Source organism: Scardinius erythrophthalmus, assembly GCF_964197995.2.
Source record: "Scardinius erythrophthalmus genome assembly, chromosome: 6".
In the NCBI taxonomy this organism is placed as follows: Eukaryota; Metazoa; Chordata; class Actinopteri; order Cypriniformes; family Leuciscidae; genus Scardinius; species Scardinius erythrophthalmus.
In genome coordinates this window covers 29,956,802-29,973,731 of record NC_138226.1, presented here as the reverse complement: position 1 = coordinate 29,973,731, position 16,930 = coordinate 29,956,802, and the positions used below count along the sequence as shown (strand labels likewise).

Sequence of the window (16,930 nt, the reverse complement as noted above, 5' to 3'; positions counted from 1 at the left end):
TTCATGCAAAATTAAAAAGCTTTATTTTGTGCTATACATAAAACATTCCATTGTCATTGCTTTGAAGATACATTTTGTGAATACTGGTTTGAATGTAAGTATGTCTCTTTCAGAATGCTTTACAACATACTTATTTTTGGTGTGTTCCGTACTGTTTGATAGAAGATTATATGTTTACCAAGGCTGTTATATATGTGTGTATCTCCTTATTTATAATTTAAACTTTTAAGGAGCAGGAAATGTGACTGAAGAACTTGAGCTGCATCTTTTATTTGTCCAAACAGTGTTTTTTTTTCTAAAGTGCATTTGTCTAAAAACTTAAGGATGTGTTTATGTGTCTGTGTCCCTCTTGTAAACAAGTTTTTTCGATAAAACTAAATTTATTGAATCAGTCAATGAACATCTACAAACAAATACACTGTAAAAAAGTTTTTAAGTACAATCAACTTAGACGTTTAAGTCATTTCAACTTAAACTAGATTAAACTGACTTAAAGTAGTTGAATCTTGTATAAAGTATTTATATCTTGTATAAAATTGCTTAACTTGTTTTGATGAGTTAAAGCAATTAAAAAAACACATTGTCATAACTTATTCATCATATAATTATTTACATGCAGTGTACATGAACATGATCGCATATAGGCCTACTAAAAGACTGAATGTAAGAGTGATGAGATGTGTGCTTATCTTTTGTGCTTTTGCGTTTGAATAAATGTGTGCAACTGTATACATCTGTGCATGTGTGCAAAACATGCATACACAATTGCCCCAGGAAGTATTTGCATTAAGGCAAAAAGGAAATCGCAACTTGCATTACTTGCATCACTTGTTCTATTGCAGATAGGGCTATTTGTGAAACATCATTGTAAAATGTGCTCAAAGCAACAAGATCAGAAAAGATTAGAAAAGAAGCACAGACGTTTTGAAATATTCTGCATAACACGCATGTTGTACAGTACATTGGTTAATGCACTGCAGATCTAAACCACAATCATGTTGATGGCGGGGGAAAGGAGAATCTGCCCGTCTACGAAATGTAAATAAGCAATTATGTTCTAGGCTGCGTTATGTAAGCCCATCGCAGGAATGTGCAAACATTTTTAGCTGAAACATGCCTATGTTATGTACACCATCCCTGCATTTGGATATAGTGGTGTCAAATGAACAATGTCTGAAAACATTACTAACGCATTTAAAAGCAGTCTGATTCAAAAAAGTAACAAAAAGGGGCAGAGAACTTATTCAACAACACCCCCATTACATTGCTTTCTCAATTAATGACAGTACGTCACAGGTCAAAGAATACACTGGTGAAAAGAAAACTCCAACATGTCAAGTTAAGGCTGGAATACACTACACGACTATTAAAATCTGAGCAAAAGTCGTGCATATCAGCCTTTTGTGCATCAAATTTAATGTGCACTATGAAAGTACGAGAATATGTGCCTTCATATGTGAGATTCTTCCAGGACAAATTCATAGTGACACAAGATTAACCAATTCAAATCAATGTAGAAAACGAGTTAGGTCAAAAGTAATCTAAAAGTCTTGCTGACCTGACAGTATTGACATAACTTGGATGCAAATCACTTGTTTGCTTTGGAGGATTGTAAAATATTGTTGTAAAATAGGGTCATTCTTCATTTGAAGCACATTTTCATGATCCCATCATATGCTGTATTCCTTAATATATTGGATGAAATGTTGGATGGAAATTATTGTAATTAATTTTTAACGTTTTTTAATCACAATTTCACAATTAAGTGAACATAAAGGTCAATTTTAACCCTTTAATGGTGATCAGATGCAAAACTCTCTCAGAATGAATCATTTGAAATGATCCATATTAGATATTGAATCGTTGTGTTCCTGTTTTGAAGTGTAAAAAAACTCCAAAACATTAAGATCAGTGTTGTTTTGTACATTTAAGCTAAAATATTTTTAAAAATCTAATACAAATTACAAAATGACTAAAACTTAAACTGAAAATATAATAATAAAATATAAACACGTTAATAGTAGGCTATATAAATCATATTAAAATAACACTGATGAAAATATATAGCCTATTTTTTTTTTAGATTTGAAAAAATACATGAATTTCATCATTTTGTCCTGTCCTCAAATTGGCAGTTTAAGACAAATGCTAAGTGTTTCTTCATTGTTTTCCTTTCTTTAATCTAAATCTTTCAAATAAAAGATGCTTTTCTGTGTAAAGACTTCTTTTTTAATTCATAATACTTTATATATCAATTTGCATAGTTTATTTTGTAATATTTAAAAAAAAAGCTTTGTGATGTTTTGTGGTTTCAGTTGGTTTGTTTGAATTCTAAAACATTCTATTGTGTTTAAAAAGAATAAAAAAAATCCAGAAACACATTTGATACTATTAAAATTCCAAATTCCAAAATATGAAAATTACATGTAGGTTGACACCTTCAAATGAAATATTTTTTTTTCTCTTTAATTCCATCCTGACAACCTAGTTACATAATTATTCAAAAATGTGTGGAAAACGAGTGATTTGTAAATGACAGTGCACCAATGGCAAAGCATCAGGACAGAATACATCACAGGAGCTCAGCTGACTAGCAACAGTGCAGCTTGGTTACTTTTGCGCCTTTGATGCTTCTTCAGGATTGGACTGTTTCCTTTCCTCGGTTACGCTTATTGGACGGTTTTACAATCAGTCTTCCCACGCGCCCGCCCACTTTCGACTTCCGCGCGTCATCCATTCCTGCAGAACTCTGACAGATTGGCAAATTACGCCATGTGTTCTGCGGACAAAAGCATTCGATTGGCGGAGAAGCTCGCCTTTGCTCCGCCCATCTACAAAGAAAGGCTTTGGATTGGCTGACTCAGACCTCCCCAGGCCTTCCTGCGCGTTCACAGTTTCCGATTCTTGACGCCGCGATGTGGCGTAACCCCGTCTGTGCTCCCGTTCAACTCCATTGCGACCATTGCGCATATTACGTAGTTTACGTCAATCGGTCGGAGTGACAAAGAGAACGAGCACAGACCGACGGAGAAGAAATAAAAAAGGAAATTTCTGAATTACCGTGGGGATTCTGGTCACCGTTTCCTTTAGGAACCGCACTTTTGGGCTCGTTTCTTGAACTACCCGTGTGTATTTGGATTTCTTATTCCGTCGTCCGTGTGCATGGAGTTAAGTGGGTCGGAACGGCCGAGGATATCAGTCTTGAAATTGGGCAATTGGAAAATTCTCATTCGTTTCGTTGGTTAGAGCAAGGAAGCCGCCATGGCTGGTGCTACTGGATCGTTGAGTCTCTACCTCAGTATATGAACAATACTGCAGGGTGATGAAAAACCACTCCAGTTTCTCAGCGATTTGAGGGTATATTAGGGAATACGGACTATGTTCTTTGTGTAAATCTCTGTTTCAGTCAGAGAAAGAGAGAGAGATAGTGAGAGATAGTGAGAGAGAGAGAGAGAGAGAGAGAGAGAGACGAGGATCGGTGGGGTTCGAGGGAAACTGGGAAAAGGCCAATTTCATGAGCACCTTCATTCATGAGCGAATTTATCCGAGGTTTCATCACGGAAGATAATAGTAACAGTCAAAGAAAAAACGACCCGGTGGAAAATGTTCTGAAAGCGAGACGGTTGAGAGCTCACTGAAGAAAAACCATAGCGAAGGAACCCCGGACAGTCGAGAGTGGCTTTCGCCCATTTTTCCTCATTATTTAAGTGGGAGATAAACTGGTTCCTGTGGGTCGAAACGGATTCGTCCAAGACAAACAAGCGTATATTACTCTGAGAGACGCGTGGGATTTCGGATTGGAAAATGTCCGGTCGGCCTAGAACCACCTCCTTCGCCGAGAGCTGCAAGCCCGTGCCGCAGCCCTCGGCTTTCGGCAGCATGAAAGTCAGCAGTAAGTATCATTTTCGGACACCGGGAAATCTGCTTTTAGTGCTTGGTCGAGGGTTCTCGTGCTTTTGACCGTACCTGCTCGCTTTAATAACCGAGAATGGCGCATCTGTGCACAGTCAGGCACATGAGCTGAGGTTTAAGTGCCTTCAAGTGTCACCTTTGGGTGAAATATGACGTGCCCCATTTTAAATGTGCCAGCGTGCTTTTTTTCCACAGCTGAACATATACCAGGGCCCTGCCATGACTGGCACTGATTCAGTGCAGGTGGGTGGCAAGAGAACTCTTTCTGTGCGTTTTATTGTAAGGAAGGTCTTGACATTACAGGAGACTGAATCAGTGCTGAATCAGCCTGGAGATGAACTCATCAATATGTAATCTGCCTGCCATGGGCTAGTTAGTCCTTTGACAATAGCTGTATTACAATTAATTCCTTAAAATTACCTAGCACATCTTTTCTGAAAATAGTACTAGGTTATAATTTATTTATTTTTATCTTGTACCTATTTTTCAATTACTATAGATTGAGTAATCGAATAATGACTAGTTTCTTTTTCAGTTGTAGGCTATCTATTTAATTAGATTTTTATTACATACTAGTACTTATGCCTTTGTTCTTTGTAACAAATTGTAAATTTCGTTATTGAATCTGTGGTTCAATATTAAATATTCGCCTCCGACTACTATGTATTCCAGTTGTTGCTGGCACCCAGCTTTATTGCTATGTGTTATACTTGTATTATGAGACTAGTAACTATCCCTGATGTTGTAATATGTAATGATGACTAGTCAGAATTGCTGCTTTATAGTTTGATTTTATCTTACTAATAATATGTTACTAGTAGCCTTGAATTACAAGTAAAATAAAAAATAAAAATACTAATGTCTATTTAAATCCGTATTATAAATGCTATAAAGATATTTAAATAGTTACAAGGAGCTAAAAATAGGTGCTGCTGCTTAATTGGGGTATAGGCAATATGATCAGAATCATATATCACGATATGACTTATTTTATTTCACAATAACAATATAACACAATATAATTGTATAGTGTGTGCTTAAAATAAAGTTTTTACAACTGAGGACAACAGTCAGTAATCAAATAAGAACAAAGAAACTAATTACGAGCAATAGGACAAATGAAAATAAACAATATAAAAAATATGCATATAAACAGATTGGTCTATCAGAAATATCAGAGAAACTGAATAAAGTAATCAAATGTAAAAAAGAAAACTGCATAGTCTTCAATTTTTTTAATTGTTTTTCTAATTAAAGCTACAAAAGCTATTCAGTCAAGAGCAGCGATTAATGCACGGATCCAATATATTGACACGATTTTCTGTTTACTTTTTCTGTTTATTTAAGACACCGACTGGGTTTACATGAATTGATGTGAATATATTTCTTTGACGTATTTTTTTGTGTAATTAAGATGCTGTGACAGGGTGTGAGTACTGAATTGAATTCTCTTTTGCGGCTTATTGCGCGTGAATGTTCAAAATGGAAAAAAACTGGCATTGCTTAAAAACCCATATAAATTATACACTTTCATAATGACGCAACACTGCTACGTCATGTGAATGTAACCACTATAGAGAGTAGAGACTATAATTGTTACCGGTTGACACATTTCTAATTTATCATGTCTACTAATATTTTGCCCACCCCTAATATTTAATAGTTAATAGTACATCTGAAATAGGTGCTAGTAAGAAATGAATTACTTAATAGTCAGGTAAATCGTAGAAAAGTAAACCTCAGATCTTCATAAAATTCAATGGCTAAAATTTGGGATAGTGACAAGTACCAAAAAAGAAGAACTAAAGAATAAGTACCAGTTACTAACTGAATTAGCTATAATTGGAATAAGTAGTCACATCTAATTAATAGTTACTAATGAAACGGGTAAACAAGTTACTAGTCATTATTAGATTCATTTCTAATAATTAAATAAATACAGGTAACAGAAAACTAGTTAGTTTAAAAGAGTAAGTGTTGAAATGGCTTGCTACAAATCTTGTTCTATAACCCTTACCTTTTTGAAAATAAAACTCAGAAAGTGTTGTGGGACCTTCTGATCACACAACTTTGTAACAAACATGTGTGTTAATCATAATAATGTTTTTACAGAGTATTTATTTAGCTTTTTTGACCCAGCTCACTTAGTTTCATTACCCTCCTTGCTTGAACTTTAAATTGTTTATATATAGGTTTTTATCTATAAACTAACTGTAATTACATGAAATACTTGGATAAAAGTGCCTTAAAGTGTCCGTATTGACAGCACTGGAGGTTTTCTTTTTGAATCTGGTTTGAATTAAGTAGTGGTTTATCCTACCACCTAGCCTAAACTACACTCTTGACCCTTAAAATATTCACAAGCAGGAATCATCAGTAACCTATAAATAGCTCATTTTAGTTTACCTCAACAGCCATTGCAACCTTAATGTGATGGATGCTGTTGTTGTGGCACTACAGCTGTGCCATCTGTTTTCAGACAGATGCTTTTTTGTCCCCTCTTCTGTCATATTAATAGAGATAGGAATGTGCCCATTCAGACTTGTTATCTCAGACTTTGTAGCTATATGTGCAGCCTAATGTTTTCTACAGTATTTGTTCATTCACAGTGTGACAATAGTGAGTTATTTTGGGATATAATGTAGTATTGTTCACTTAAAGTTAACATGAAGTCAAAATAGACCCTATTCACTTTCTAAATGCATGCTCCTTATCTTACTTTGAAAAGAGTCATTTGATAAATATTATTCCATATTCCATTTGTCTAGGCAATCTTTTATCAAAATCGAATTATGTGCTATGCCAGTAAAACCTTTACCTCTCGGCTGACGTCCCTCTTTTCAAATCCTCCCCTCAAACCACTTGGCTTTTTTCTAGTATGCAGCACCTACTTTTCCTGATCCAATCAATTCCTGATGGATAAAATCAAGTTCTGTTCTGCATTTATTTTTTTTTATTTTTTTTGTGGTGAAGAAAATCCTGTTTCATTTGGAAAAATGAAACAACTTTTTACACTGAATTAAAAATGTCCCTATTAGGCTATTTTAAAGATTCCTTATTTTGTTTTGGATGTCTCCTACAATAGGTTTACATGCAACCAAGGTCACAAACACTTCCATTTTCTCATAATATACATTGCACATTACCTTGTTTCTCGAAGAGTCTGAGAACAGTTCATTCGAAGATTCAGTCTCTCCAAACCCCTCCTTTCCGAGAGCTACTCTGCTCTGATTGGTCAGATGTAGGGATGGCGAAAACTAATTAGCCTCATTAGCCATTTGAAACCGGTTAACCGATAAGTTAAAAATATGCTACGCTTTTTGAAATTACAGCCATTTCGAGCCGCACCTGCAATTTCGCAACTCTGTCGCATCTCTCTGCCGGTCTGCCTCCGTACCTTTCTCACCCGAAGAGGCTTGTGGATGTCGCGTTTTCAGGTGAAACATCATAGATGATGTGCTACTACTGTATTTAAGCACTGTATCACACAAGTTGTAACTTACATCTGTGTCATTCTTTTTGGTGAAATGGTCCCACGCACTACTTTTCTTTGCACGCTTCATCCTGTCGTCTGCCCTGGCTCTAACCTCGAGTGTTTTAGCCTGTAGCCTTTACTTTTCGCAAAACTTGTGAGCGCGCGCCAAATGTTTTTATTGGTTTATTAAGTACAAACAGACGAGTTATGAAAAATTGAGTGTGAGGGATTTGTTCACTTCACACAAAAAGATCTTGGAATGAGATGGTTAACTGTATAAGCGTTTAGTCCACTGTCTATAATAGCCTAATTTAGAGATCACTTTTTTTTTTTTTTGCCGACAACTTTGACCGGTTAACGTTGATGCGGTCAACCATCGGTCAAACGGTCATCGGTTAACATCCCTAGTCAGATGGCCCAGTCTGTTGTGATTGGTCTATTCTGCTCTGATTGGTCAGATGGCCCAGTCTGTTGTGATTGGTCTACTCTGCTCTGATTGGTCAGATGGCCCAGTCTGTTGTGATTGGTCTACCGCTTACAGCACTAGTCGGAAACAAAACGCCTATTACCATATCTGAATATCCGCAGTGCTTGATACACAGTAATACGAACAGCAATGATGGCGTCGGTTTTTTCATATCAGTTTCAGTGCTAGTCCTCATCCTTTTGAAATGCATACAAAGTGGATTTGCAGGGCGGGTCAAAGTAGACATTGTTTCGCCGTCAGCCAATGAAGACCATAGGCTGGCATTATGCAAATGTGTTACATTATTCCGTAGGTATGTAACAGGAAGTTTTTGACGACTCATTTCAGCAGTTCAGAATCGGTTCTTTCTTTTAGGAGACAATAACTTTATTTGTCTTTCTCTTTGATCTTTAAAACTTTGCACACCTATAACATTCACAAACAGATATTTCACACTGCATGCATATTCAAAAAAAGCATAATGGGGCAGTTTAAGGAATGAAATCAAAGAATAGACTACCTTATAAAGTTCAATGAACAAATCTAGCCAGACTTTCAGTACATGATTTTTCTTTTGGCCTTTTTCATCTTTATTTTTCATTTTCATTCTGTGCTGCACATGTAGTTCATCATCTAAGATCTTAAGGATATTCAAGAAGATCTTCATTCACCCAGTTGATAAGATTTGTGCAGTTCAATAATCTGAGCTGATTTTGTTGCTGTCCAAAGCTCCGTCCAGCAGCAAAACGCTGTGTCTTTCTCTATCTGTGGATTTGGTAAGGCGGGTGTCACCTTTCACCCCGCTCCATTATCATCTGCCTCTGTCAGCTTCTGTGGATGTGTCTGTGGAAGCTTTCCTGCACCCTCAGCACAACTCCTTGTATCTTTGCATGTGCGTACGTACATCCATACCTTCTTTTGTAATCACAAGTAGCATTCAACAGTAACTGATGGGCTGAAGGCATCAATGCGCCGGCACCAACAATATTTTTTTTCTTAAACAAATTTGCCAAATATTGGCCATTTTCTCAGCATGTATAAATGATTCAAGAGACAAATTGACTTAAAGACCTCATAAAATCAAAAATTCTGGCCCATGTCTTATACGCATTGGGTTGGTAATTTTTCCCCCTCAGTGCTCATAACAGCTTTTGAAAGTATTGGCAAACATTAACTGTTGATTGTTTTTTGTTTGTTTGTTTTTTTCTGTGGGTGACACTATGTATTGGTATTTCATGATTATTAGCAGAATGTTAGAAGAAAATGCACATAGAGCTTGGACATTATTGAAAATGGAGTTGATTTGATATACGTCCTGTTTCTGGCTTGTTTACAGTTAAACGTTCTGAATTTTGGACAAGCATGAGAATGATCCTCATCTTATTATCACCTGCATAAGATTAGCAAATGAAAAGGCTGTTGGTTATAAAAAAAAAAAAAAACAAGCCTTTTGATATGCCTATTTATGTCCTTACTTCCTGTTTTAAAAGGAAATAGGATAGCACTGTGAAGAAAATTGTGTATGACAAACCTTCTAATGGGGCCTGTAAACAGAAGAATTATAACCCTTACATTTTGGTTGCGTGAAAGCTGGAAATAACGTGGACTTGCTAATTAAATAGAAATCCTATATTAGGTTTTCCACAATCTGATGTTTACGACAAAGACTTGACATTTCAAAAAGAGATCAATTTAACTTTCAATTAAGGTACTGAACTGAACTGTACCTTGTTCTTTAGACCATTTACGTTAGCCTTGCGTAACCATTCATATTTGTTTTTTGACATTTGCACTGTAAAGCTTCCCCACATCATACTTGGTAGAGATAAGACTGAATGGCACAGTTACTTCCTGTTGATGGTTTCATGAGATTGAGAGACAAGGTATCCTGTGATGTGTGAGACAAAGGGTAAGTTAATCAAATAAACTGTGAGAACTGTGGCTTCTCTGAATGAATGGCGTGCCATCAAAGGGAACTGCTGTAAACTTCCTGAGGCACACTGTCAATCACCCGAAAATAGCGCATTTCACTGGTTTACTCCCTCGGAGGAACAAAGAACTAACATTAGATCCAGCGTAAGTGCTCCATACATTGTGGCGTGAGCTCAACAATCCACATGCATATCCTGTTAAAACATAGGTCGCATACTGTAAAAAAGTATAGTTTTATAGTTTCTTCCTTAATAATTCTAATTGAGAATGTGGCCGAGACAGGTATACAAATAAACATTTTACTGCTATATCTGATAACTGATAAATGGATGTTTGTAAAATTCTATACTATAAAGTAAAATAAAACAAACCTAAATCAATCAAATTCTACAAGTGAATTTGGAAATAACAATGTTTGATAAGGAGTTCTTCGGCACAATGTAATCGAGTTTATCTCAGTTGACTTGAACTGGCTGGTCTGAAATGGAATTAAACCCCACCATTACTAATCCATGTAACAATAAGAAAACTGGAGTCTATAGAAATTCCTCTCAGCTGTTCCTTGTACACTAACTGTATTTTGGTTGAGGTATTACTCGTTGTTGCAATTACTACACTCAGAGATTCATTCTCACTGTTGAACTAATTCCCAGTCTTTGCAGGATTGTTTAAGATTAAATGAGTTCCCTCTTGGTAAATTCTGTTGAGCGTCGTATCAGGAGAGGAGAGTGAGTCAAAAAATACCAGGCTCCCCCAGGACCGTTTTACAGTCTGCTCAAAGGCAAAGAGGGGAAATGCTGAGAGTTAATGCTACTTTACAGATATGCAGTCTCACACTTTTTTCTTATACAGTAATCCATTCATCTGATCTCTAATTTATTCCTTCTGTTAAGTTCTTGGTCAACAATCAATCTAATAATTCGCATACTACTCATGCTGTTATTAGCCTTCTGTTAATTCCTGTTTAGGTTAGTGACTCGACCTAAAATCTTAGCAGATGCTGTTGTAGATCCATGTTGTTTGATTTGTTGTTGGGTCTAATCTGAGGAAAGTCTATTGATGTGTGACGGTGTCACCTTAGTAACAGAAATAAGAGTGAATTCCATTCAGCACAGATCTCGAGGATGAAAAGCCAGACACCACATGCCAGCAATGATGTCCTCACACATCTGCTGTCAGTCTCAACAGACATGCTCCAACAGGTTTTAAACAGGGTTTCTGTTTGGACAGATACACTGAAACCAAATGATTCACTCATTGACAATGAATTATAGTGGTAGTTTGGAAGAAGGAAACCCTTGAGTCAGATATTACCTAGGGAGAGCAGAAGGGTGTGTTCTTCAAAAAGATGGACGTGGCAGTACTTTAGGCTGCGATGATGATATGGTAGGATATATTTCAAGGTAGGTTCAGACCAGTAAGAGTTTTTGTGTGCCTTTCTGCACACACACAAAATACAATGACTTCTTCATATTTGAATTTCCATTGAGGCCACCTCTTCGCAAAACCTGGTATGTGTTGTGCTCTTGCACATGAAGAGATTTGCTCATGGCTTGTCTCGTTTACAAGCGTGCACACGTGTGTGACTTGGCAGTTGATCTGAGGAGACTGCTTTAGTGGTTGGCCGTAGCAGCTGGTTTTGAAGTGGGACGTGTGATTCTTCAGACCGCCTCCCCAACCCCCTCTTCTCAGTTTGTTTTCCGGAAAAGGCAGCTGTCCAGGGACAATGAGATCCTTGTTTAGCATTTAAAAGCTAGCACACCAACCATATTTTTGCGTAAATGGACACAACATTCATTTTTACAGCATAAAGTCGAGCGTTTGTTAATTGTCTTTTGGGTGCCTTTTTTCTTCAGATAACCCATGGTCTACCCAAGCACCCATTGCAGTGAAGTTGATTCTAAAATGTTCAATGTAAGAACTCAATGTAAGAAAGAAGGAACACCCATACAACACATACAAAGTAGTAAAGAGCAGTATTTAATTACTATATATATATATACCACATGGAGACATCCAGGAACATTTGTGTGAGAAAACAAATTAATCACTAGCCCCTTTCACGTGATTTCACCAAGTACAACATGTTCATTGATCAACATCTTTGTTGATCCTGGAACAACATTTCAAACTGCCAATCAGATTTGAGGATTAAACATGTCAAGTTTAGCCTTACAACCAGGGTCAGGTGCTTATACATTATTGTTATTCACCTATCATTTATCTCTGATTTTAGGGATTAATTATGGGTAAGGTTAGGTTTAGACCCACTGCTCTGTACATTTTTGTATGTCTCTTATCTGACACACTCAGTTCATGGAGCTCTCTCAATCAGCTGATGATCTGAATCAGGTGCGTTAAATAAGGGAGAAATGTGCAGAGCAGTGGATGCAGAGGACTGGAGTTGAGAACCACTGAGCTAGAGTGACATCTTTGACTATTATGTCACGTCTCACAGCTTTTTCACTCTGCAGTTGTATACTATTATGCACGTCTCGTGTTTTTAAGACCAAATATGCGTTCTGTGTGATGATCCCCTTCACACCGGTCATGCAGAAGTCTAAAATGTTGTCAAGAACAGATAGTGAAACTAAAGGCGCAGCGTTTATTATAAATGATCTTTTTAAGATAATTTTTTAAGTCTGACATCACAGAATTTACCGGTATTTCATGTGTGAATGGTCTCTTAATGGTAAAAAGCCAGAACACCGTTGAACAGCATATTTGTGTATTTACCGGTAGTCATTCTGGTAATTTTACGGTAATTTATTGGGATTACTGTGTGAAAGGGGCTGTTGATTCTTTGAAACCAGAAGTTTTATCTGATTCACAATTTTTTTGGGGAATTTGTACAGTTAGCATAGCTGTAACTTCAGATTTACTCCACAAATATGCCCTTTTAGCCAAAGTAAAAGCCACCTGCTAAGGATCAGAGCCTTTCAGGCGAAATCTTCATCCAGGGGCCCCTCACCACTTTCCTATACCTTGAGTACAGAGAGAGTTGGGGGATGGGAGCCGAGAAGAAAAGGGGGAAGAGGGAGCCATAAGCAGCTCCAGGGTGTGGCTCACTAATCAGTACATAGTATGTACTCTATATTGATTATTCTCGACACGCGTTCTCATTCCACATGGTTTGTTCTTTTCAATTTATGAACAATGTTTAAAAAATGCCATTCAAGCTTGAAATGCTTTTCTTAAAACATGTTTTGTGAGATAAAAGTCAGTACAAGTGATGAAATAGCAAGATTTGAATGCAAATGATGTAGGTCATGTGATGAAACAGTACTGTGTACTTTTACCAGAGACATGTTAACTGTGTTGATGACCAGATAGCCTTCATTTCCGGGCAGTTGTATGGTCTCACTGATAAGACCATCAAGATGACATGTCCTAAGTTAAAAAAACAACTCTAGTGTGCATTGTGTGCAGAACAGCTATTACATAATATCACCTCACAGGTCAAGTGCATTTACTGAAAGACCTATTAGCTAGAGATTTGACAGACAGATATACAGTAATTGGGTGATGCTAAACTTGATGCATAATTTATTGCTTTTGAGCATTTTAATAGCAACAGAATTTCAATCTTGGTCACATTCAGTTCCCGACCCAACTGAGAGATTAGGACAACCAGTTTTAATATTTGTTGAACACCTCGATTCCTGCTTGAACTGTAAATAAGAAGAAATTAAACCTGAGATAGCTATAATCCCAGTTCAACACTTATATAGTATACACTAGCCACCTTTTGAAACCTTTTGAACTCTTTTGACAGAATTTTTTTTACATTTTGGTTTATTTAGAATTTAACATGGTAGGAACGCATGCTTTATTTTAGAATAAATAAAAATCATGCAGATGATTCAAAAAGGTTAAATGGTCCTGAAAAATAACAAGTCAGACTCTTGACATTTCCACTGCATTGGAAATAAATTGGAAACAAATTTCATCTAGTGGAAACATTTGGTACTGCACCCAAACAAAATCTTATTGAAAGCAATTTTTTTAAAGAACCAACTTCAATTTTGGAACACAACTTATGTTTATGGTTGTGATACATTAAAACAGAAAATATTTCATTTAAATGGTAAAAATATAATTTTTTACTGTATTTTTGACCAAATAAATACAGCCTTGGTGAGGCTGAAAAACTCAAATAGATTGTTACCTACCACAAATAGTGTACATCTCCATTTTTGTTTTTCATGAAAAAAAGAAAATAAGATTGTAATGACATGATTATCAGTAGAAAATAGCAGCTTTAGAGCAGATTTGCGGTCTGCAATAAGAGTGTAGTATGTGTTTGATCCCAGCTGAGCTAGATCGTCAGAGATGACACTAATTTATGCCACGCATGAATGGCTGGTGATGGAACAGAATTGGATGAGAGTTGAATGTACTGAGTGCAACTTACTATGCCAGGGATCTGTCATTGAATTTTCTGGTAAGATAAAGTCTTTGTGCAAGTCCAGGTTTTTAGTAATGCTGACTGTCGTGTATATACAAAGATGAAACAGCTCCTACTGCTGCCTGGAGATAAAAAAAAAAGGACATCAAGAAATGATCTGACTTTGATCATACATTTCTGGTTAAAGAGAAGTGAGATGTTTTTTTCTCATCATTGATGTTTTAGTCTTATCACAAAATATGTTTCCGTAAAGTCAATAAAGTGAGTGCTTCGGGGCTCTATAGAGGAATGAAATCATAGAGCAACATCTGTTGTGTTTAGAAACCTAATTATTGCATATATTGGCCTGTCCAAAGTCAATATGTTTCTGTGAAATGCAGTTTTAGAGGACTCAGTATAGTGAAGCAGTATTAAGTATTATTGTATTATGTTTTGCTAGCTTTACATCTGGATTTTGGCTTTTTTTTTTTTTTTTTAACTGGTCATAGTTTTTGACTCAGGGGTTTCCTGAAAGTGGCACTTCAGTGATGTCTGCTTGATCTCAGTAGCTACACGGGAAGTGCTCGGATGTACATGCCTGTTGTCCTTTTAGCCTTTGTTATCTCTGTACATGCCATAACTCTTCACGTTTGGCATGAGGTCATAGGAACATCCTCATGTTTAGCTAAGCTATCTCTTCGCATTGGCCTAAATGTGTTGGGTATGTGAAGACGTTAAAATGGAGGGTAGGACGTTTTTTTTTTTCTCACTGAGATGGACCAGTTGATAGTCTGCATTTCCAGCACAGATTTTCTGCAGCAACCCAAATTATGGGCCAGTACATTCCACACATTTTCTTTTTCTCTCTCTCACTTCCCCCACACACAATTCCCTGAATGACTTGAAAACATTGGTACCCATTTTGAGATCTTTGCAATTTCCTTTGTAAAATGAAAAAAATAAATAAAGACTGTGTAGGAGGTGGAATACATTTTTCTGTTACGCAACACTGGACAGGCATAAAAAGATGAATGGAAAAACAAGGAATAGATGCAACAGTGATGAGTATGATTGGTTATCATTTGTTATCTGCTTTAGCTTATGTTGCTCCTAAACCAAATTTTGCTTGTCTATTTTTTTCCAAATGTCGCATAAAAGACATTACTCAAATTAAAATAAATTAAATACACAAAGGTAATATTTGATGCTAAAGTTTTACTTGCCACGGCAATCTTAACAGCTATAATGTATACTTCAGTTTTGACACAAACGTTTAGCATACACGTACAGCCGAACACATAGCCTTTCAAAGTATACTGCATTTGATTGACACTTGCGCTCGATACATGCACACTAGAAAGTTTCATCTTTGCCCAGTGTCTGCGCTATTTTTCTCCAAAGGTTATGACAGATAAGCGTGCCTTTGTATTCTTTTAAACTAGAGTTGTATCTGTAGATTTCAACCAAGGGGAACGCAATTTTACAGTGGGGGAAACCCCCCCAAAGAATCTCCAACCGTTCCACCCCCCGGAATGCGATTACAGTCAAGGAGGAAAACGCAATTTCAACAGACAAAAAGTCCACAGCAACAACGATAACCTAGCTTCGACCCTGGTTGCAGTCTCCAGTAATTTGTTGTTCCCTCTGCTCTGTATATATTTATCTGTAAAACTTCTGCGGGGTGAGTTGGCGCGTTTCCATAACAGATTTGCGCAAAACTTTTGCAATTTTTTCTAAATGTCAACAAAAAACTATTGCAAAATGACAGCGTTTCCATTAACTGATGTTAGGCGAATAAAACTTAATTTTTTCCTCTCGCGATAAGTCATTCCAAAAATCATAGCAACGGAGGAGATTGGTAGGTTTATGTATATCTCAGCCACCGCACTGGCCATTATTATTAATCAAAGGAGACGTATGTGTGTTATCCAATCATTAATGGCAAGGAAAGACCCTACTTGAGAGCGGCACATATGAGGTGTTTCTGGGTGTTTCTCACTCATATCTGCTTAAGGTCTTGATTGTGGAATTTCTTTGAGGTTTAGAATCCAGTATTCGTGTAATTCTTTTGTCTTAAATGAATAAAGAACTCTGTCTCGTATTCTGTCCAAACATACCACGTCATCTACGTCAGGTGACTGTAAATGCGCAAAAACTGTTTCCATTGCAGTTTTGCTAAATGTCTCTTTTTCAGATTGCCTGAAAAAAACCCTTATGCGAGCGTAAAAACTTTTTTGCGATAAATGTGAGTTTTTGCGAAATTGACGTGTTTCCATTGGGCGTATTTTCAATTCGCAATTTCAATTTGCGCTATTTGAAGGGTAATGGAAACGCGGCTAGTGTTTCCACCTTTTAGAACAACTATTTAGTGCACAAAATTCAATGCACATGTACGACCTGAGCGTACAGGTTAGAAAAATCATGTGTACTTTGGTATACTTTGGGTTTAACAATAATTTTTCTATGAATTTAACACAAGGCAAGGCATAGTGAGGCTCATATTACAATAAAGTTTATTCAGAATTACTATTGAAGTGTTGGCCCATCTTCACAATTTACAGTGCATATATATGTATATATCTTTGGCTGCCTGCCTTTGCCCATAACATTTACTCCTGTTACATTCTATATTTTGCAACATTAAGCATTGCAGATGTCATTGTTTCCATTGCCAACAGCACTCTAATTTGAATCACATAAATCATTCAGCATTTCAACATTAACAGAGGTCCTCTGTTTTTGTGCACAGATAAATACT

General features: G+C 36.7%; 1 protein-coding gene across 2 annotated transcripts in view; it reads left to right on the top strand.

Annotated features, from left to right (window-relative positions):
* The first annotated feature begins 2,970 nt into the window (after positions 1–2,970).
* Positions 2,971–16,930, top strand: part of gsk3ba (glycogen synthase kinase 3 beta-a) — a 64,911-nt gene continuing 50,951 nt past the window's right edge. For both annotated transcript variants that reach the window (XM_081369011.1, XM_081369010.1), the window contains exon 1: positions 2,971–3,892. In XM_081369011.1, coding sequence (XP_081225137.1) covers positions 3,805–3,892 — 88 coding nt within the window. In that variant the 5' untranslated portion in view covers positions 2,971–3,804. The remainder of the gene's footprint in view (positions 3,893–16,930) is intronic.